This window comes from Stegostoma tigrinum, chromosome 15, assembly GCF_030684315.1.
Source record: "Stegostoma tigrinum isolate sSteTig4 chromosome 15, sSteTig4.hap1, whole genome shotgun sequence".
Taxonomy (NCBI): Eukaryota; Metazoa; Chordata; class Chondrichthyes; order Orectolobiformes; family Stegostomatidae; genus Stegostoma; species Stegostoma tigrinum.
This window is the reverse complement of record NC_081368.1, coordinates 51,241,073-51,265,627: the sequence shown is the minus strand read 5'-3', so window position 1 is coordinate 51,265,627 and position 24,555 is coordinate 51,241,073. Positions and strand designations below refer to the sequence as shown.

At 40.2% G+C, this 24,555-nt stretch overlaps 1 protein-coding gene across 1 annotated transcript in view; it reads left to right on the top strand.

Moving 5' to 3' along the window:
* pof1b (POF1B actin binding protein) overlaps positions 1 to 24,555 on the top strand; it is an 84,185-nt gene that overhangs the window by 34,091 nt on the left and 25,539 nt on the right. Inside the window, exons 5-6 of the mRNA XM_048544032.2 lie at positions 67 to 243; positions 23,091 to 23,233. Coding sequence (XP_048399989.1) covers positions 67 to 243; positions 23,091 to 23,233 — 320 coding nt within the window. The remainder of the gene's footprint in view (positions 1 to 66; positions 244 to 23,090; positions 23,234 to 24,555) is intronic.

Genomic DNA, 24,555 nt, shown 5'->3' with positions numbered 1-24,555 from the left:
CATGACATCTCCATGGAGAAGCTTTGCAAAGGAGTATTTAAGATTAAACTGGAGTTTGTGTTGCAGGTTTTAAGCTCTCCAAGTGAATACACAGGCTTTCGGAGCACACGAAGCTCTGTCACTTCACAAGAGTATGAAGAAAGCCATTTGAGAAGCTCTGCAGGCTCAGAACCTCATAGTCCTGTGCCAGCCAGGTTACAGAGTCCTCAAGTAGCCAGAGTGCGAAGTCCTCAAGCAGCCCAGGTACTATGCTTGGATAAAAATCTTCACTTGTTAATCATCTGTCTCTCCTTGCAGCGTCAGATTTTAAAAAAAAAAGTGTTTACTCTTTTAGAGCTCAAATTGAATTAGCTTCATTGTCAGGTGCACTTGAATGAGTGCAATGAGAAGTTTGCAATGTAACCACTTTGGCACCACCTTAGGTACAGGATACCTAGCTACAAACACTTAAGTATGTGTTACAGTATGTGGAAAAAATAGTAAATAAAAGTTCAGCATAACAGTAAAGAAGTTTTTAACAGAAAAGTACTCCAAGTCTTTCCACCAAGTCTGTGCCAGCACTGAGCCAAGTCTCTAGAGTGAACCAGGCTTCAAATCTCAAGGCCTCAAATCCAGTCCACACGAGTCTCGTCTTTGGTCTGCCTTATCGCCTCCAGGGCTCACCTCCTATGCTGGTCTCCTTTCTGGGACCCACTGACCCCTCGCTGGCCCAGTCAATGGGTCTCACCTCTCGAACTCACCAGCGACAGCCTTTGGTCTGGAGTCGCCTCCTCCTTTCCCATCCGAGTAAGTTTAATATAAAAATAAAAATTATAAAGAAGGAAGAAACTGCAGGCAAAGAGAAAGGAAAGAGACTAAAAATGAAGAAGGATGGGCGGAGCAGAGGAGCTCTGGCTGGAGCATCTTAATCTGCCACCATCTGGAATCGATATCAGATCAGAAAGAGGTTTATTTATTAAAACGAAACAGAAATCAAATGAGAGGATAATTTTAAGCAGTTCCTTTGACTCCAATTCAATATTGTGCCTGCAGCTTGGAAGGAAATATTTGTGATGATGGTTTTTTGCTTCAATGGCGTTATCAGGGTTGGTTATTGTGGTCCCTTTGCACGAAGACTAACAGAGAGCCAGTGGATAATTGAATTCAGGTCGTGAAGGAACATCTTCATCTTATAAGGCACTCCCTATGATCTGAAGTCTTCACATTTTATGTAGTTATACGAAAATGTATACCTTGCAATTATGTCAGAGATCAACTTACTATCAAACGGGAACTGCAAACAGATGCACCTGCCCCATCTGCAGATCCTCCTGCAGATTGGTCATCCCCATGAGGGATCTTCCCAGGCAGTGTCGGGATTTCAGGGGTGAAATTGCCTACTGCTCTTGTGCATTTTGACCTCTGATAGGCAATGAAGGCCTTTAGTAAATTGTAAAAAGAGAAAATGTGCAGGACATTTAGTCCTGAGATTGGATAGATGACTTCCTTGCATTGGTGTAGCAATGAAACTTCTTTAGCTCTCCATAAGCCCTAGCAGAACTCTAATTTGAATATTTATATAGGAAGAATAATAATATAAAAGGAAAATAATTTGTATCTTGTAATTAGTTATTATGTCAGAAGTCAACATTCTTTAGCAATTGAGAATGAGAATCTAAATGTGAAAAGCAAGTTAAATCGTCAAGTATAAACTATCATTGGCAAACTGTCTGCCAGTCACTCTTAAGCATGTTAGGTTGGTATTGGGAGCTGACTATCGGACTGTTAACAGAAAATGATGAGACATAAGCACTTTCTGGATATTTATACACTTGCAGGAGTAGCAGAAAATATGTTTACACTTCAAGCCCACCAACTACCACAGCTACCTAGAATACACATCCTCCCACCCACCCCCCTGAAAAAATTCCATCCCCTATTCCCAATTCCTTTGCTTCCGCCGCATCTGCTCCCAGGATGAGGCACTCCACTCCCGCACATCCCAGATGTCTGCATTCTTCAAGGACTGCAACTTCCCCCCGCAGTGGTCAAGAACGCCCTTGACTGTGTCTCCCGCATTTCCCACAACACATCTCTCACACCCCGCCCCTGCCACAAATGCCCCCAGAGGATCCCCCTCGTTCTCACGTACCACCCCACCAACCTCCGGATACAATGCATCATCCTCCGACACTTCCGCCATCTGCAATCCGACCCCACCACCCAAGACATTTTTCTATCCCCACTCATGTCTGCCTTCTGGAGAGACCACTCTCTCTGTGACTCCCTTGTCCGCTCCATACTCCCCTCCAACCCCACCACACCCGCACCACCTTCTGCAACCACAGGAAGTGCTACACTTGTCCCCACACCTCTTCCCTCACCCCCATCCCAGGCCCCAAGATGACTTTCCATATTAGGCAGATGTTCACCTGCACATCCGCCAATGTGGTATACTGTATCCACTGTACCTGGTGTGGCTTCCTCTACATTGGGGAAACCAAGCGGAGGCTTGGGAACCGCTTTGCAGAACTCCTCCACTCGGTTCGCAACAAACAACTGCACCTCCCAGTCGCGAACCATTTCAACTCCCCCTCCCAATCCTCAGACGACATGTCCATCATGGGCCTCCTGCAGTGCCATAATGCTGCCACCCGAAGTTTGCAGGAACAGCAGCTCATATTCCGCTTGGAAACCCTGCAATCCAATGGTATCAATGTGGACTTCACAAGCTTCAAAATCTCCCCCTCCCCCAATGCATCCCAAAAACCAGCCCAGCTCGTCCCCGCCTCCCTAACCTGTTCTTCCTCTCACCTATCCCCTCCTCCCACCTCAAGCCGCACCTCCATTTCCCACCTACCAACCTCATCCTGCCTCCTTGACCTGTCCGTCCTCCCTGGACTGACTTATCCCCTCCCCACCTCCCCACCTATACTCTCCTGTCCACTTATCTTCTCCTCTATCCATCTTTGGTCTGCCTCCCCCTCTCTCCCTATTTATTCCAGTTCCCTCTCCCCATCCCCCTCTCTGTTGAAAGGTCTAGGCCCGAAACGTCAGCTTTTGTGCATCCTGAGATGCTTCTTGGCCTGCTGTGTTCATCCAGCCCCACACTTTGTTATCTTGGATTCTCCAGCATCTGCAGTTCCCATTATCTCTCTTTACCTTCATAGTGCCTGCCTGAAAAAGGGCCGATCTCAGACTGTTCTTATTGAGGGCTGAGAGTCGGTTTTTATGTTTGTGCCAGAGCAGATTAAGCTTTTCTCATAATAAGATACATGTGTTGGTCAGAATCTATTAGGGCAGAATGATGTCCTCCGTATGGAGAATTTTAACCTGTAACAGGACACAACAAAGATAGGAAAATTTTGGAGATAAAGGTAGAAGGTTAATGACAATAGTGATATCATCTACATAAGATCTGATCTTAACTGCTCTACTGTTTGTCCCATCAATGCTTCTTAAAATGGAAAATGTCAGCTCTGAGAAAAGGAACATGTATTTTAGTTTTTCACCTTGAATCCACAAAGCCTTGTGGTTGAATGGGTGGCATCTCTCCCACTGGCCCAGAAGCTTTGAGTTTGGGTCCCAATTAATTACCAAGGAAGGTGTGTTCATAAAGCAGCCAAACAACCTGTGCATTAACCTTCAAATATTTCCAATGCACACTATTGGCAGATGGGAAGGATGGGCGAGATTCCTTGTCAGCCCTGTGATGGAAAGAACATTGGACTCTTTTCCATCACTATCTATTTCTTTGGATGACATGTTTGTAAAAGTGCATTAGCCAGAGCAACACAGACTCTCTGAATGAACTGTAATACACCACCACCAGCAATGTTTCAAGCTCCGGTATCTGGTATGATATGCTCCAGGGATATCTGTTCTTCAACAAAATGAATAAAGGCAGAATGGAACTAAGCAATGGTAGTCCAACAGAGCTGGACAAGGTGGGAGAGCCAGTGGAGGAGATTGATAGGGCCAATATCTGGGAAGATTACGCACTATTGTCACAATTTCAGAAGAGAATGTCACTTTCCACATTGATACGTGACTTCAGTGTGGTTTGAGGGGCAAAAGATGGGGTGGAAGGATTCACCTTCAACTCCAAGAACCTTGAAGATGAAAAGAAGATAGGGCTGTAGTTAATGAATGTAGAGGGCGGATTTCAATTTTGAAAGGAAGATTTGTGAAAGACAGAAGAAGTGTTAAATGCATGTCTCATGGGTTGAATGGATCAAATTAATATTTAAGTTGCCTTATGTCAAAATTGACTTATGCTTCAATAAAAGCCAAATCCTGCAAATGTTGTGAATCTAAATAAAAACAAAATGCTAGAGAAACTCAACAGATCTGACAGCATCTGTGGAAAGAGAAACCAAGTCAACATTGAGTTCAATTTCACTGTTCTTTGAAACTTGAAGAGTCATACTGGACTTGAAACTTTGACTCTGTTTCTCTCTCCACAGATGCTGCAAGACCTGCTGAGTTTCTCTAGCACTTTTTGTTCAGATTTAAGTTTCATTACTTTTCCATTTAGTCCATTTATTTGCATTTAGAATTTGGGTGTGGAGAAAAGTAGATTCAGTTTTTTTTAATGAGGCTGGTGCCTGAGGTGGTGTTGTAGCTGTACTTTGTGCGAGATTGCTAACATTAAGTATTGTAGCTACAATTTGGAGAAAATAGCTGAGTTTGTGAAATTGTTGCTGAGATCAGCTATTGTAGCTTTGCGACGATGGTGATGTAATGATGTAACTTGCCTAGCAGTTGCGTGTAATGACTGAAAGGTGTCGAGTAATATAAATACAGCATGAGAAGGTGTAGAATCTAATGAAGATTACTAGAGCTGAAATTGTGACAGTAGACCATGGGAGTATTCGCATCAGAATCTAAATGGCAGGAAAGGAGATTTTAATCAAAGTTGAATGGAAGTTTGAGAGGCTGCAAAAATAAATTTGCAACGAGCAGGAAGATCATTAAAACACTTGTGAAGTTTGTTGAGCTACATTTGCATCCTCCCACCTGAGTTAGATGAAGCCTAGCAAATCAAATGGGAGATGCATGGATCTGATTTTTGATGAAAGTGAGTTCCAGGCAAAGGGAGCGGGATGAGCAAAAATCTTTTGAGAAGAAGGCACAACTCAGATTTGCTAAGGGGCAGATCTTCATAGAGGAAGCTCAAATCTGAGCTGAGGAGAGTGAAGCCCTAAAGGGGCAGCTGAGATCTCACACAATCCAAAGCAGGGCCAGTGTGCTGAGGTCTACCTCTTAGTATTGGTGAGAGTTAGAAAATGGGATTGTCTGTCCAGTCTGCTTCACACAAGTGCTGGAGGACATGTGCAATGAAACACTGTCAGGTAATGTTGGCATTCTCACTTCAGTACATTCTGTAACGTAATTGAACTGACCCTGTGTGTCACTTGAACTAGGAGTCTAGTTGCAGTGTGACCGTATTTGGCCTGCTTCCTGGCCTGCCAACAGGATCTGTGACTTCTTTACTAATTTCCACCTGATATGTTCACAATTTATTGTTTTGTCAATTAAACTGTTCAGTAATTTTTCGATTTTAAATATCAATTCCACACCCTGTGGAGCATTAACTCATCTTTATTTAGACTAAAATGAACATAATTATAATTGCCATAGGACTGATTACCAATTTTCAACAAGTAATCCACTCAAAGTAATAGTAGCTTGGATGTGACTCAGCTAAGCTTTCTGGTCAAGTTCACGCCAGGTTCATTTTTTAACAAAGTAATGAAATCACCCTACTCAGATATTTCATTTTAATACAATGAAATGCATCATTTTCAAATTCCACGTTTTCATGCTATATATCTCTTCGGGAATCTTCTGATTACACATCTTTACAAAACAATCCAGTAGGTATTAACATATTGGACTTTGTTCAATAATTGTATCCTGTTTCTTTGAGTGTGTCTGTCTGATGATTACTTAAAGTTACAGACGAACAACGTGCCCAGTCAGTACTCAATTGTGATGACCGATCTCAAAAAGGGTGGACAGTGGGACGTGTCACCATTGATCAAAGTGCCCCCAGGTTAGTGAAAGAAAACAGATCAGGATTATTTCTGTAGTTACTGTCTGATAACTTATAGTAGAACTGAGTATATCAAATGAAGAATTCTTAGTTGAGACATTTACATGAGTTGTGACCATTTGGGCAACTTACAAAGGAACATGTGGCATCACAACTAGTTAACTTCATTAGGACAATGCAGAGAAAGTTAACCTTGGGAACAACACATTAGGCTTACATGTACATCTGCAAATTATTTTCAGTCTTTGCTGGGTGTTCTGCAAAAGATAATAAGCAGGATATAAAGATTGTGGACAGTGAAGATGAAAATGAACCCTAACGTCAGAGGAAATAAAACGTTATCTTTAACAATGACAGGTGGGACTCAGATGTGGATTACCTGCTCCCATTTCCTGCAGATTCCCTTATTGCCAATAGGTAGGTGGGTTTGCTGCGTTATTCTCTCAGCAGCACCATTTGAAGTTATGCAAAGTTCAAATAGATCCCCTTCTCTTGTTGTTCCAAGACTGTTAATGTGGAGTGTGGGAATCATGAATTTGCAGAAGTATAAGCACTTCTGCAGGATGAACAAGGTTTATATAAGTACTATAATCTGAAATTATTTAAATCCCATTTAAGCATGAAAATAACACTGTGACTGTCAGAGTAAATAAGTAGATATTTACTGCTTAAGTGTTGATTAACAGGCCATCTGAAATAACATAGAAAAAAAACCTGTCAGCCAAATGTTAGTGCAGTTCCTATAGATTTTATTGGTGACTTTTCCAAAAGGGCTGTCATTAATGCCGAGCTCATTACGAATGCTGGCAGAGTTTCACAAACTCTAAAATCACTTAACTCTGCAGGCGCTATGAGTTCACATTTTAATTGATGGTTTTAAGAGGATATTAAATGATTAGCTGTCTTTGATGTTGTTTGCTTTTACAACAGATTGACCACAGAGGGGATTTAAAATGTTGAATTCATGTTGTACGTGAAAGCTTTTTTTTTCAAGCATTAGGCGTGTACGAATGCAAGCCCTTGAGATTGTTAGATGTTTTTCCATCTTCTGCAATGGCCTGTCTGTAGTAATTTCTGAGTGAGTGTCTGTGAAGGTGACCGGGAGGTACCATGGGAGTATAAGGGGCATGAAATGGCAAGCATATATGGACAGTGGCATAGAAGTATGAGAGTACATGGGCCTTCAGGCAGAGTAAGAGTTTGAGGATATGATACCTTATCTTACATCTAGGACGAAGTCTCCAAGAATTGTAGTCATCTTCAGTGTGGCCTAGCATTAACTTGCTTCTATACAGCTGTTCTGGCACTCCTTCCAGAGTCAAGTAGTAGACCTAACAATCTCAGATTAGAATCTTGAGCAAAACTCATGCATGCAACTGTTGTTTCCATGACCAACCCTCCCTCTCATCCCCATCTCCTCGTCTTCTCAGAGATAGTAAGAACTGCCAATGCTGGAGTCTGAGATAACACATTGTGGAGCTGCAGGAACACAGCAGGCCAGGCAGCAGCAGAGGAGCAGGAAAGCTGACCTTTCAGAACGGGACCCTTCTTCAGAAACAAGGCTTTGCAGTGGGGTTATAACTCACTCGGAGATAGTAAGAACTGCTGATGCTGGAGTCTGAGATAACACAGTGTGTTCTTCTTCTCTCCCACCTACCCGCTCCTCCCACCTCACTGATCAACCCCCATCACTCCCTACCTGCACTCACCTATCACCATCACACCTACCTTTCCCAATCCCACCCCTCCCCTCCCCCTTTATTTCCGAGCTCCCTTCCCCCTACCCCATTACTGAAGAAGGCTCCTAACCCAAAACGTGAACTTCCCTGCTCCTCTGATGATGCCTGGCCTGCTGTATTCCTCCAGCTCTACACTGTTATCTCTGACTCCAGCATTAGCAGTTCCTAATGTTTCCTTTATTTTTTCAGCATTCATGATTCTCTCCTCAGTAAACACTGAGGAGAAATATTCATTAAAAAATCTGCCCCCATGTCCTGTGGCTCCAGATATGCTGATCTTAAAGGGGACCTATTCTCTGCTTAGCCACACTATTACTCCTAATATAGCAGTAGAATCTCTAGGGATTTGTCTTTAACATTATCTGCCACATCAATCTTGTACCATCTTTTTGCTCTACTGATTTCCCTCGAGTGTTCTCCTACACTTTTTACAGTCATTTAGAGATTCACATGAGCCAGATAGCCTTTTTACGAACTGCAGCATTTTAGCATTATGATACTTCTGCTGTGACGTTGTGCCGCAGTTCCGTTGTCTATCAAAATATTTGAATGCAGTTGTTTTTTCCCCACAAGTGTTTAACTTAATTGAGATAACAAGGTGTGGAGCTGGATGAACACAGCAGACTGAGCAGGAAGGCTGACGTTTCGGGCCTAGACCCTTCATCAGAAATGGGGGAAGGGAAGATGGTTCCAAAATAAATAGGGAGAGAGGGGAAGGCGGATTGAAGATGGATAGAGGAGAAGATAGGTGGAGAGGAGACAGACAAGCTAAAGAGGCGGGGATGGAGCCAGTGGGGGTGCAGCTTGAGGTGGGAGGAGGGGATAGGTGAGAGGAAGAACACTTTAGGGAGGTGGGGACGAGCTGGGCTGGTTTTGGGATGCAGTGGGAGGAGGGGAGATTTTGAAGCTTGTGAAATCCACATTGATACCATTGGGCTTGGGAACCCTGCAGTTTGTGAAACTACTCGCCATTTCTTTTGCAATATTTCATGGCAATTCTGAGCCAATAGAGAGAATCCACGTTTAAAGAGCTAAGTACTAAAATCAAAGTTACAATTATTGATCTTTACATTAATAGCCTGATTTAAGACTTTAATTACATTGGCCATTGGTAATTGTTTACATTTCTAATTATATCATCACCCTAGAGCTCTAAGCATACTCTCCAACCTTCTTCCTGTGAAGAATACAAGTTTGCTTTGCTAAGGAAGAAAAGACTAGATTTAGTTTCCTGCTCTTGTCCTCCTCATGCAGGTTTCCAGTATATGTCTCACGTCTGCTCGTGTACTGAATACTCCAGTCCTTGTACTCTTCCGAAACTCTGATGTCAGTCAATGGGTTATATCCAGCTGACACAAAGTATGTTCAATGTAGATGAACCTAATATTGTAGGTCAGTAGGACATTAAATCACTGCCCCCACACCCTAAAACGCCTGTTAAATCGCTATTTAGGTGTTCTTAATTCAGTAGAATACTTTGAGCTTTTATCATTTAAAAGGGAATAGGAATTTTTAAAGAACGCTTGGAAAGTAGAGATGTATACTTGGCTCAAAAATGTGAATTTTTCATTCTCAAATCCCTTCATTAACTAGCATCTCCCTATTTCAGTAATCTAATTCAGTTCTGCAATCCTTAGAAAAATGAAATTCTCTAATTTAACCTCTAATACATTCCCAATTGTTATTGCTTTACTGTGGATGACTATGCCTTCAGTTGCTCAGGTTCACATTTCTGGAAAACCATCCCTTCTTCAACTGTCTATCTTGCCGTCCTCCTTTTAAATCATCGTCTTTGACCAAGCTTGGTCACCTAACCTAATGGCTCCTTATGTGACTTGATGCCATACCTCGTTTCATTAATGCTTCAGTGCAGTGCTTTGATACTCTATTAACATAAATTGTATAGGTTGAGAACCAGCAAGACATAAAGCTGAAATGTTTAAACATTAACGCAGGCATTAACACACACACACGCACAAAATTATGTACTTTTGAATTCAAAATGTTTGAAATATCAGATGATGTAAATGAATTCTCATAGGCAATTATAGGCAAGCAACACTCAATTTCATGAATATATGTTGCTTTTTGTCAACTTGCAATGATTTACCAGATTTCTCTGTAGCACCACCTATGAAAAACTGAAGCTTTTAGCAGTAAATCATCGCCAATGCCTTCACAAGCTGATTCTGAATGTTCTTCAGCTAGAATCTTGATTGGTTAGAGCTTGCTTGTAACAGACATCTTAAAATGTGAGAGCAACACATTTTGAATGTGTTAACCAAAACTCTCTTTCACAAAAAAAGCTGTACTTATTTTGATAAGTACTGGTGACAACCCATTTACTGCACAATTCTATGTTTAAAGTTGCGTTGGAATGTTATTTACATATTTATGTCGGGGGGGGGGGGGGGAGTGTCACAGCTATTGTATACTACTTGGTTATGCTTTGCTCTTTTTCTCTTGCAATGCTCTTCTCAACTTCAATATCAACTATTTAAGCCAAATTCCATACCTGAAATGGAAGACTTGCATTTGTATAAAAAAACCATGAAAATGTCCCAAATTTGTACCAATTTAATGATAGTTAAGACTGAACAGTCGCCTGTACTTTAACTATCATTTGGAATTTGTTCATATTTGTGTGCACAAACAGGTAAAGATGAAGAATGAATTTCCAGTCCATCTAAGGCAATCCATAGTTAGGTGGTCTGTCTAAAGAACCTATTTTTCATTCTTTCTAGAAGTTACCAGGAAAGGGAACACCAGAGAATTCACATCTCCTAAATCTCTTGGAATTTACTTCAGCCGTTGCTTTTCTTGCTGGTTATTGAGTAACCAGTTATTAAGCCTGTTGAGCTTGCTGAAATGGCATGGAATTGGAAACATTATTTTTGATACCATACTTGAGTTAGTGTACACTTGAGGAATTTACTTTGGTCTTGTGCATCATTACAAAGGAAACTGTTGCACTCACATAAACTGAAGGTTTCTGTTAAACATTTTAGTAATGGTCCCAAAGACTGGATGGGCAACTTTGACCAAATGGCAACTTGTACAGCCATGCAGATTTCAAGTGTAAGAACGTCGGATAGCCAATTTGCCTTTGGTATATTATATTTCGTTGTGAAGCATCTTGCAATTTGTAAAGGAGAAGGTAAAATAAAATTTCAGAATTAGAGATAAAATCCAAAGGCAGTTTATGAGTATATTTTTAAAGACAGAGAATGTGGCATGAGTGTGAAGATGCCTGGAAAATCAGGAGATTGGATTCACAGGAGCTCATAAGAATAACTGCCACCTACTATTCCCTCTTCAGCAGATCAGAGTTTTCTTTCATGTTGAACACTACCTGGAAGAAGCACTGAGGGGAGCAAGGGCACACACTGCCCATTACCAAAAATTGCCAAAGACACCGCCACTGTCTGAGATGGCTGAATCTTGAAGGACATATCTGCCAAATATTTATCAATGAACGTAATGGGAGAAACAACATAAGGGAAAACCCTCTTTGGCCCTGTCTTTGCTAATCAATCTGTTCATGATGGTACGAGTGACCACTGTGCAATCCTTTAAGAGACAAAGTTGTTTTTGTGTTGTGTGACATTACCATTCAGATAAAAGGGATAGATACATAAAAGATTCACCAGCTGTAACCTGAGTATACATGAGGTTCTGCAGGCCTTAAACAACAGTAGAATTATATTCAGCCACCGGGGCTGGGCATGTCATTCACTTTAATATTAAATATCAATCCATGGTTCAATGAAGAGTACAGGAGAGGACGCCAGGAGCAGCATCAGGCAGACTTAAAGATAAGGTGCTAACCTAATGAAGCTGCATCACAATGCTGAATGATCTCACAATCAACCAATTAAAAGCTTGCAGTTCTGTCATTTCTAGTCAAAATAGTACAGGTAATGTGCTGCAATGCGATAGTTGCGTTTCCAATAGAAAATTGTGCTATAGAAATAACGGTGCTTATGGGAAAAGTAGAGTTGCTGTTAATGTCAAAATAACTCCAAAGTTCAAATGAAATTCTTTATCTCCCCTACTTATGTGTAATGGCATTGTTTGTTGTTTGGAACCATATCATCAGCCAGATATTCCTTCAAATCCCTTGACCAAGTCATCAAGCTTTGACAGAAGAATAGAAACTAGGCAACAGGAGTAGGTTGTTTAGCCCATTTAGCCTTCCTTGCTCTTTAATACCATCATGGTTGATCATACAATTAAAGCATTTTATCCTCCACATCACCACATCCCCTTAAACCATTGGTAATCAGAAACATATTAATCTCTATCTTAAACTTACAGTCATGTCTGCTATAATGCAATTGTTACATTCCCGTGTAACATTGCACTATAGAAATAACGGGAAAAGCGGGGTTGGGCAGACCATCGAAAAATATCACCCAAATCACTCAAAAGCCTCACATTAAGTATAGCACAGTTAGATATGAATTAAACATTTATTCAAATAAAGAAATAAAAGTAAATGTTGAGATGACGCGATGGAGATGAAGTTTTGTGGTTGCTCTTGCTAATGCAGGGGCTGAGGGTCGTCATCATCACCTTCAGGTACAGTTGCGCTTGCAGGGTTAAGGCTAAAAATAATTAATCCTCTGGTTCCTGGCTGTAGTTCATGATTGTTTCTTGGAGTTTGGCTTAAAAAAGACATCCAGTTTTTGCTGCTTTGCTCTTTTCCTTCTTTTATGAAGAAGCTGTTCATAAGGTGGAACACAACTATCAATGAACTGCTACCCTGCTGCATTCTGCATTGTAATTGTTGTACTCTAAGGGCTACAGCTGCTTCTCAATTTCTCTCGAGATAGAAGACAAAACAGAAGTGGAAAGCTCTCATGCTGCTGCATCCTGGACTACTACTTCTTCATCCTATAGCTTCCACTTCCCCTTCAGTGACAAGTTGTTGTAGATCAGCTACAGAGAGCTCTTCAACATCCTCACTGTCCAATCCTTCAAATCCCACTTGCTTTGCAAGATCGACAAATAATGTTCTTTGTTTCTTGGGAGCTCCTCTGATCGATCAAAGGTGTTAAAATCTTGAAAATCACTCTGAGAGAAGCTTCTGCCGAACTGCATGCAGGCAGTCCTTACTGATATTACTCAGGCCTACATTATTAACGCCAATTGTATTCTGGATGATAAAGCACTTCCAAAATTGAAGAACAATGTCCTTATCCCCCCTCCAGTGGCTGTAATCAGCCTCTTAAATATGCACCTTAATAATAAGCTTTAAAAGCTGCTACTGCACCCAGATTCATGGGTTGAAGGAGAGAGGTTGTGCTTGGAGTAGAAATAGCACTTTGATGTTTTCAGAAATCTCACCAATCACGGGAAGATGGCTTGGTGCATTATCCAGGATGAGGAGAATCTTGAAATCCAATTCGTTTTCCCTGCAATACTTTCTAAGAACATCTTCCAAAACAGTAGATCAGAAAAAATTTGTCCCATCATCCAAACTCCTTTGCTTGATCTAAAGTAGATGCTGGGAGTAGACTTAAAGTAACCTTTTGAGGCTCATGGGTTGGGAGAGTGGTATGCTTAAGCTTTAACTCTTCACTGGCATTGGCACCCAGCAGCAGAATCAAATGATCCATTGCCACTTAAAAGCCTGGAGTGTGTGCTTCATTCATAGAAATGTAGGTTCTTGATGGCATTTGCTTCCAACATAAACCTATCTCACCCAAGTTGAGAATTTGATCTAAGTTGTGGCCTAAGTCATTAATTAACATGGCAACATGGCAGAATTTGCAAAAACAAAGTACTGTATCTCCCACAGTGTCATGATCATGTGATGCCGCCGTGGAAATTCTTTTGGCACTAACATTGTGCATGCTCAGGATAAAGCCCACAAAATAATCATGATGTTGACACACCTCCACGCATCAATGGAATTGCGTTATAACCAACATATTTTAGAAATAACGTTCCCCTATTTGTCAGTTGCATCATAGCCAATTCGCATTACATTATAATAGAAGCCCCTGCAGTGCATTGGTGGAGGATCCAAAAACATCCCCGTTCTCAGCTATGGTGGAGCATTTGAGTGAGCATTGCATCTAGGCAGCTAAACAAAAGCCTGGTTTGGCCACATCTGGAGTATTGTGTCCCGTTCTGGTCACCTCATTACAGGAAAGCTGTGGAAGTGTTAAAAAAGGTACAGAGGAGAGTTACCAGGCTGTTGCCTGGAATGGAGGGAAGGTCTTACGAGGAAAGGTTGAGAGAGCTAGGGCTTTTCTCTTTAGAACGATGAAGGGTGAGAGGTGACTTGATAGAGGGTTACAAAATGATCAGAGGTGTACATCGACAGCCAGAGACTTTTTCCAAGAGTGGAAGTAGCTTTTACGAGGGGACACAGTTTTAAAGTGAAAGGAGGTAGATATCAGGGAGGCATCAGAGGTAGGTTCTTTACTCAGAGAATGGTAGGGGTGTGGAATGCATTGCCAGAGGGTAGTGGAGTCGGCCTCCGGGGCATTGAAGCGGCTATTAGATAGGCTCGTGGATGATGATAGTATAAGGTAGAGGTGGAGGTTGGATAGACCTTAGGTTTCCGGTAAAAGTTTGGCACAACATTGTGGGCTGAAGGCCCTGTGCTGTGCTGTACTGTTCTATGTTCTATGTTCTATATCTAGCAAAGTTGGAATGATTTCAAACCTCAGAGCTCACTGGAATCAAACCCATCACATTTAAGATAGTTATGGTTGTTGCAGGCCAATCATTCCAGCCCAGGCACATCACTGCAACAGAAACATTTGATCAAAGGGAAACTGGGTAAAGCTGAGTTCAGCTGGAGCATTAAATGGTGAATGGGAAATTGTAGGAAAATCTCCCGATGTCTGAACCTTGCAGACACTTACTGGGCGTCATTTGCCTAGTAGTTTGCCTCTGAGCCTGAGGCTGTATGCACTAGATTTAGCTTCACTGAGTCGAATTAATTTTACTCTTGAAGCACCAACAAGATTCACCATTTGAGGTGACTCAGAAGCAAATCACAGTGATTGCTTGCAGCCTCATTCAGGGTGAATGGAATTGGGAGGATTCCTTCATTCAGTATCCTTCATTACTAATCAAAGAATCTGACACTGAGAAAGGGCCCCACTGAAAACCATCCCTTTGTAATTTCCTCGACATTATTGTCGCCTCCAGCTGGTGATTTCTATCTGGCTGTCTGACCTGTGTCCCTTGGTGATCTGACGCCCTCTCTTTGGGTACTTTACCAGCAGTAGCCATCAGTTCCAGTGGTGCTGCCAACAGTAGAAAGCCACCAGCCTGTAATTGGCTGGTAGCTTCCGGTAGGTTGGTTTTCCTGCCCCAGGTTCCTGAACCACAGTGATGTCCCAGTGCTATCTAGTGAGATGCCAGGCTGGTTCTTAACTCCATCTGACCTTCCCCAACTGAGGTTACACAGGATTCTCATCCCAATGCAAAACAAATTGGAAATGTTATCTCTGAAAATCAGGGTTTGTGCATTCCGTTCTATTAATAATCTTATCCATATATTTCAAAGCTGTGCTTCCCATCGATTGGGAGAAGAGGTGGTGGATTTCTTTGGAGTGATATTTTTGGTTCACATACAGTATTGAAGAGGCCCTTTGGCCCATCGACTCTGCAAGCAACAAAAGCTACTCTAAACCTACACTCCACCCACCTTCCAGCACTTAGCCCATAGCCTTGAATAGTATTACATTTTAAGGCCTCATCCATGTACTTTATAAAGGTTGTAGGGTTTCTTGCTTCAACTACTGTCCCAAGCAGTGCGTTCCAGATTTCCACCACCCTCTGGGTGAAAACATCTTCTCTCAAATTGCCTTTAAACTTCCTGCCTTTCATCTTAACATTATTCTCGGTTGTTATTGACCCTTCGACTGGGAGGAGCAGCTGCATTCAGTGCACCCTGTCCATGCCCCTCATAATCTTATACACTCGAACCAAGTCACCAGTCAGCTTTCTCTGCTCTAAAGAAAGCAACCCAAGCTCATTCAATGTCTCTTCATGGCTGCTACTGTAAGACCTGAGTATTCAGTCCTGAGCTAAGTAGCTTGACTGTGTACAGTGTGCAGTTAATGATTCTCCAGTGAGCCTGGCTTGTTGATAGGACTGAGGGAGGTCTTTTCATTTTGTTTCAGTTTCAGTTTACCTCCCTAACAGGCATACTATTCTTCACCTGATAAGCTTATCAGTGTTCAGTACTGGAAGACTTATGTGGCTATGACTAATTAAGCTGTGTGCACAGTTCTGAGTGGCACTCTGAAATCCCAAACAAATTGCCCTTTTATGCACTTTCTTCAAGGCCTTGTTCAGACCTATCCAAAGGCCTGTTAAATAACGCTATCATAGCAATGGTTAATAATTTAAACAATCAATTTTTGGCATTTTCCAACACTGTTTTCTTTGTTCTGCTTTCATTCATCATCTTCAGCCATTGTTTTCTTGATGTTTCAACTCTTAAATCAGCAACTTCCTTCTAATTGAATTTATCTGATGCCTCCTGATGCAAAAAAGCATTACAAATAATGAGAGAGAATTGCAAACAGACTTAAATAGAGGTGGAGATCAAAAGTTTGATGAAATAAATAGGGATAGCAAGAACTGCGGATGCTGGAGTCAGCGTCGATACAGTGTGGAGCTGGGGGAACACAGCAGGTCAGGAAGCATGAGGAGCAGGAAAGTCAATGTTTCGGGCCTAGACGCTTCAGGACTGGGAGGGTCCAGGCCTGAAACATTGACTCACCTGCTCCTTTGCTGCCTGACTTACTGTGTTCCTCCACTTCAATACTGTCATGAAATAAATGAGTTTAGAAGGCTAGAATCAACGGGCTATTGGAGGAGAGGTTGATTCTTGAACGCCAAGACGGGCTAAATGGTAGATACACAGGATTTCTTTTTTGTGATGCTAGGCAGATTTTTTTATTGCGATATGTAATTGGAGGAAACGTGATTGGATACATTCAGATAAGGAGAAGTAAATACAGAGTTGGGCAGTTATGACAGATTCTGCGATCTTGGGATGGAACAGAACAATAATGACACCGTATGCTGTTCATAGATATAAGCTCCATTCTTCCAGCAATGCAATGCCTCAATCACTCAAATGTTCTTCACTACAGCACTTGAAAACTCTTAAAACCAATTTCTTCAATTCAAATAGGAGCTGCTGCCTATGCTTGATAAGCTCATACTTGGTCTTTCTGACCACAAATGAAGTCTGTATCACCTTCTTTATCAAACATACAATCAAATCTGCCCTATTATACCTATGTTGAAGATTGAATGCTATCCTCACAATGGAAACATTCCTTAGACATACCATTTGGAAAGGATGTAAGAAAGATCTCCTCAAATACTGGACCCTCTCCTTGTTACTTTCATAATTGTAATTTCTTGTGTGTCACGCTCGATTTTATCATTGGTCTTCTGAAATTTCTTCTTTCCTTCCTTTAAGCACCACAAAGGGTGTGTGCTACATGCTCCTTGGTTGTACTGAAGCTGTAACCCATCGTCGTATCTAGTTAATTCTTAGCAAGCCTACCCCGGTTAATGAATTTCTGACCTTTGTCCAGCCTTCTTTGCACAATATAAAGACATGTAAAACTTCAGCTCGGTTGTGCCTAGTTACTTGTTGTTTTTGCCATCCCTCTCTTAACTCTTTTCAACTTTGTTTATGATGGGTGCAATGGGTCACCTGAGCTTTTCAACAATAAATAGCCAATAGAAAATGTTGGCCTTGTGTATTCCATCTATTTGCTACTAGATTTATGTTGTGTTTTTTTTAACCTTTGGAAATGTTTCTGTTGGAATGTCACCTGTCTGGTTTAACAAAATGCCAACTGAAGAATTTTAAATTGGTGTTGGCAAACATATCCAGACATGCAATCACTTGGTAACAAACTGATTATGAATCGTAATATTTTACTGAATGTTTTAAAATGTGAAATAATCCAGGATAAAGCCTAGTTCTGAAGATAGCCCCAGACCATCGTATTTAATATATTGCTCCATACATTTCAACCCTATTTGGAATTCTTCTAAATCAGGCAACAAAGGTGTTTGGGATAACTCAGTAAATACAAGTCAAGCCCTCAACCTGGAAGTCAGACCAGACTTAATCTTGGTTGGTAACTCTACCCTATGAAAATTGCATTCTAAATTATGGCTTCGAGCATTTTAAGACATTGTGCTTTCTTCCATCTGTTGATAAAATCCGCAATGGTGTAAAACATGCTGTTGGTAAACTTAGCTGTTTCTCAAATGAAAACCAAAGTTCTGGAGAAATTCATTAGGTCTAGCAGAATCTGTGGAGAGGAAGAAACAAAGTTACCATTTTGGGGCCAGCGTGGGCCTGTTTCAGAACTGTTCAGCTGCAGAAATGTCATGAATCTTGGTAAATATCCCATGATTTTTAAACTAGTTATTTACTGTTATTTACTAGTTATTTACTAATAATACATTTTCATGGATCTTTCACCCGTTTAACTGTAAGGCTCATTAGAAAGCACCTCTCTAAGGTCATTTGCAATCTTTGCCAGTTTGGATGTGAATCTGCAGGCTTCTGTTCCAGCAACTGCAGGCTACCTTCGTGCACAGTTTGGCATCTTCACGATACAAAACTGTTGCTTGTTTCGGTTCACTCTGCTCAAATTAAAACCAACACTGTCTTCATGAAAAGACCAACCAGAAGAATCGATCAGAATGCTTGTCACATTTTTCTCATAACTATGCTGCATAGAAATGTACACATTGTCAAAAAAACAAGGTTTAAACTCCCACTACCCATCAAAGCCATTTGATGCAGAAGTTGAACTTAGTGGTGCAGTGATTCTTTTCACTAATTCCCAGGATCAAGGCTTACCCATGTGGTTGAGCTGAAGTGTGTTGAATCTATGTTAATATGTTTAAATGCAAGACTGGTCCCAAAACCACTTTCATGGCTACTTGGTGATTAGCCTACTCAGTGAAAGCCACTGGATCTGAAATGAACACTGGCAGTTTGTTTCTAAAAAAAAAGAAATTTAATGAAACCAGGAGAAGTAGTTCTTTTTTGCATTCCAAAAGAATAGTTGTGGCAACTGCTGCCCAGGGATTCCCATCTCCATATCCCCAGTATGTGTTCCGAAACCCATCCCCAACCTGGCGTATTACAGAGGAAGTGCATTTTTCTATTAGGATATGCATTAACAGGGTCTTCCATGATTGAGTGTTTGTGAAGTTTATAAGTTCACAAAAGCTTCTTCTGTAATCAAGCCCTGCAATTAATCAACAGTCATGCAGCAGAATAGGGTTGGCCCACGGCCCATAATCGTTCATCTATTCAAGTAAATCGATTACTGTTATGTCAAAATTACTCCACAGTTCAAATGATATCCTTTCTCCCTGCTACTTACGCACAATAGCATTGCTTGTTGTTTGGAACCGTACCATCAGTCAGATATTCCTTCACATCCCTTGACCAAGTCACAAAGCTTTAACATGGGAATAGAAACAAAGCAATAGGAGTAGGCTGTTTAGCCCATTTAGCCTTCCCTGCTATTTAATTGTATGATTAGCCATGTTGGTATTAAAGCATTTTATCCTCGACATCACCTTATCCCATAATTCATTGGTAATCAGAAATCCATTAATCTCTGTCTTAAACATATTCAAAAACTGAGCCTTCCAAAGGTTCAAAATCTTCTGAGTAACAATTCTTTTTTGGGACCAAAGTGCTATTGTCTTATTTTTAAATTGCACCCCTTGATTCTACACTTCCCAACCACTTGAGTATCCCTTTTAAGCATTTTGTAAGGTTCATTGAGATCGCCTTTCCTTCTTTGAAACTCAAGTTTGCCCACTGTCTCTTCACAGGACAGTCCTGCCAACACGGGAGCAAATCTAGTGAATTTTTGTTGCAATGATATCTTTTCTGAGATAAGGAGAACAAAACTGTATGCACTACTCTAGGGTATGGTCTCTCCAAGTTTCTGTGCTGTTGAAACAACCCTTTACTACTGTATTCAAATCTTCTTGTAATAAAGGGTAATATTCTACTAGCCATCCTAATAGCTTTCTGAACTTGAATGTTAGTCTTCAGTGATTTATCAACAAAGACGCCTACACTTTCCAACTTCTTACCATTTAAGGAATACATGCACAACTATTCTTTCCTCTAACTTGGGTATCCTCACGTTTTTCTATATTAATGCTTCATCTGCAATGCTCTTGCCCACTCACTAAGTCTGCCCAATTTGTTCTGAAGCTGCTTTGTATCTTCCTTACAGCACACATTCCCACTTAGCTTTGGATTATCTACAAATGTAGAAATAATACATTTTGACCAAATGCCCAAATACGGAACATGAGATATCCCAATCACAGTCTGCTAACGTGTGAATGATCCATTAATTCCTACTCACTAGTTTCTGTCTGTTATCCTATCCTTCATCCATGACAGTATGTTAGCTCCTATCCAATATGCATTAACTTTTCTAATAACCTCCTGTGGGAATCTTTATGAAAACTCAATACATTATCTTAAAAGACACTTTCAGACAAAAGGCTTCTTTTCCACCTGCAATTAAATAGGTAACTATATTCCTATACACCAAGACCCATGCCATCAATAATCTAAAATTCACTCCTAAAAGAAGAGAGATGTTATTTTTTGCCCTTCCCTTAAATGGCTTTTAGATTTATTGTAGCCATTAATATTTTTAATTGATTCTCTGTTGTTCTTTACCAAATAAAAATCAAAAGAACTGCAGATGCTGCTGTAAATAAATAGCTGGAATAGCTCAGCAGCATCTGTGGAGAGAAATGAGAGTTAAGATTTTGGATCCGGTGACCTTTCCTCAGAATTCATGCTGAGGAAGGGTCACTGTCCCGAAATGTTAACTCTGATTTCTAATCATAGATGCTTCCAGATCTGCTGAGCTTTTCCAGCAATTTCTGTTTTTGCATCAGTTGTTCTTTGGTTGTAATGTATTTGCTTTTAATTTTGAAGGGAAACCTTCAATATTTCAATACATCTATGCATAAAATTACTAACTACATGGCTCAAATCACATGCCTGACAATCAGATTTTAAAGTTGAAAGTTAGCAACACTAAAATGTTTCATATCTGTAAATAATTACGTTCACGAGCAAAGCTAAACAAAACAATTTGGTTATAATGCACAGTGTTGCATATAATTTTACACTTACATCACTAGTGTTGCTTAATGACTAGATTGCGATACATTTGCTGCAAATTTTTTGTTGAAATTTTTGCAATTATTTTCAATATATATTAATGACGGATCAGGGAGATTAATGTACTATCTCCTAGTTTGCAGTTAAAAGTAGATGGAAAGGTGTGTAGTGAAGATGACAGAATTTATGGAGGTAAACTGATAGGTTAAGTGAGTAGGTGAAAATGTGAAAGATGGAGTACAATATGGGCAAGTGTAAGGCTATGCACTTTTACTGGAAGAATAGACGAGTTAAATATTATTTAAACAGAGAGAGAGACTTCAGAAAGCTGCACCACAAAGGAATTTTGGTGTCCTTGTGTATGAATCACAAAATGTTAGTATTCATGTTTATCAGATTCAGGGAAATCAAATGGAATATTGACCTTTATTCCAAAGAGATTGGAATATAAAAATAGAGAAGTCTTGCTGAAAATATATAAAGGTTCTTATTCAGACCACCCCCAGAATAGTGTGAACAATATTGGTTGAGGGGAAGAGATGCTGACATTGGACAGAGTCCAGAAAAGACTCTAGAAGTTGATCCTGGGTATAGAATGCTGTTCTTAAGGGGAGAGGTTGAGTAACTTGGGCCGGTTGGAGTTTAGATAATATTGTAAGAGGACGTGTCAGGCTACATGTGATGAGGGTGTTTCCTTGTTGTGGGGCAGTCTAGGACCAGAGGGCATAATGTTAGAGTAAGGGGTTACCCATTCAAGGCATAGATGAAGAAAAATTTACCCTGAGGATAGGGAATCTGTGAAAGTCCCTTCTGCAAAATGCATTTGAGGCTGTGTCAGTGAGAATATTCAGTACTTACGTGGACAGATCTTTAACCAGCAAGGGTAATGGGGGAAAAGGCCAGAAAGTTGAATTGAGGATTGTCAGATCAGCCATGATCTCATTGAATAGTAGAGCAGATTCAGTGGGCTGAATGAAAGCCTGCACTGAGAAACATGGATATATCGGCTGCTAGAAACTTTCACTGCTATAAATATTTTAAGATCCGAACTATAATGAATTTCCACTGAGCTGCCTGTTCAGACATAATCAACTTGTACAGCTTTAAGAATTATATCTTTGTTTTTTATTCTCTGCAAATTCTTACAAATGTAGAGCTTAGAATAGTAGAAATAATTAAAGATGGCAAGGATCTCATCTTTTAACCTCACATACTCAGCTCTGACTTTAGTTTACCTGGAGTATATCCTCCAGATGGATTGCTAGTAACTGACTTTGGAAGAAATGAGGATGAATCCTGCCTTTTAGATAAGACAGTCTGCCAACGACACATGGAAGGATGAAACCAGATTATCCATTTACAGTGGTCAGAAGACAGTTATGTCAAATTGTATAGGCATCCATTGCCTTTGTGAAATCCTGTTTCAAGGTTGTTGATCTGATATATGAACTCTTGTTTCTCTGTATAGGTGCTGTTCGACCTGCTGAGTTTTTCCAGTTTTTCATTCATTCAAATTTCAGAATGTTTAATTGATTTTAAAGATAATTTAACATTGACTACATCCCAAACTGATGCCTACAGCAATCAATATGTGGCACAGTTTCTGGGCAGAGACTTTGCTGCATTGCTAAAGCTACCTTCCTCACAAGCTTTTTTGATTAAAAAATGTATTAAATTCTTGAAAATCAGGAAATTTTCATGCCAAACAAAAACATTATTTGCAAATGATTTGCATGTATAGCTGCATTTTAGAGGTCTTTAGATTAAGGGCCTAGTTAGCATGATGGGTGGAGTTTCCTGTTTTATTAGCTTTATTAAAAATAGACTTGAAAATTGGTGCAACTCATAGGTAATTTGCCTAAATGATAGAATTGCATATTTTTGATGATCTACAGAGTACATTAAGTACATTAAGCAGCTTCAGGCTTTTGTATTTGCGGAAAGATGCAGTGTCTGTCTGGCTGTTAATAGCAATGAGCATCTTCATTCTCTGCTGTTGGAAACCTCATTATCTATACCTTGTTTTAATTTGCTTCTAAGTTCTTCATCATGCTGCACACAGTATTATCATTCTGGGAAATATATCGACTTGTCTGCTTGGGTAATTGAATTTTTCTGACACCAGATCAAAAGTGCCATGGATTATGAGAGTGGTAACATTGAGAAGTTGGATCCTCGATATTTTGGTGAACTGCTGGCTGAGCTGACATGCAAGACCACTGACCTCCATAACATCCTCCTAGAAAACATGCAAAAGATCAAGGGAAAGTAAGTGTGCCTTTCCACTCACTGTGTCTTGAACATGTACTTTGAGCTGAAGAATTCTGTATTTTTTTTGAAAAGTAATTGAGTGATTTGTTAACAATCAGATGACCTCATGAAAAATGTTAGATACACCCTCTAAATTTCTTCAGACCTATCTGAATGCCAAAGTGTAATTTAGGGATTGTCAGATTTGCACCAAACCCTATGTCAGTGAACCTGACAGCCACACCTTTTGAACCAGATGTTTGCGTCCACATCAAAAAGCCTGCAAACATAGTTGAAAGTCCTTGTTTCCCAATGCCTGCCCTGCTCATCTGGTCTAAACAAGGCAAGGCCAGAGCAGCTTAGTAGACACACTTTTTAATTTTCAGACAGTGAGATCATTTAAAATGAAACAGAATTCTTGCTTCTGTTTATTGTGCTTTAAACATTCGAATGAGCAAAATTCCAGTTTGGATGCAGTCACTTAAAATTACAAGTTGCCTTCACTTCCACATCCTGCTGAATTCACTGTTTAGTGTGAAATAAATTTCTGTCCTAGTTTCAATTGTGATCAAGTCTGTGTAATTAAAACTTGAAGCTTAGAAAGAAGCCTGGTACCTAGAGAAATTCCTATGACCAACAGCAATCTGAAACTAGCCCTACTGTTTTGTCTTATCACAATACTCTTGTATCTACTTCTGCTCCAAATATTTATTCAACTCTCCCTTAAGCAAAGCAAGGAACTCAGCCTCAATAACTCCATGCTGAAACATCTGTTTCCGCAGCTACTAAGTGAAGAAATTTCTCTATTCTCTTTTATTTATAATCTATCTGATTCTTTTCTGTAGAAATGCTCTGGAATAAACATGCTACCAAATGTTTTGCAAATGCAAGTATTTTGACAGAACGTTAACTGAAATCATATTCATGTTAACTGAGCAATGCACTTCGTGACAGGAAATTTGACATACATTTGAAAGTTTGTTAAATATTTTAGAAAGATGCATTTCTCCTTGTGTATGCAATTGAAAGGCACCTTTAAAACAACGAGTACTAAAGATATGCAAATAATTTAGAACATCTGAAGGTCTGCTTGTTGTTCATGAACATTTGTCATGTGGTAGATAGGCATTTTTCCATGAAACACCTAATTCCCACAGTACGGCTGTTTTCACGTATTTCATACTTTGCTAATATAAAATAGCTCCTTGAACTGTGGAATTCACTCCAGAAACTTTAGTCACAATAACTCACTATTAAGAGTACCGTTATCTTATCTGTGTTGCACTTTGATCACGGATGGCTATGACTAACGACCAGTGAAGACTTCAGATTCACTCATC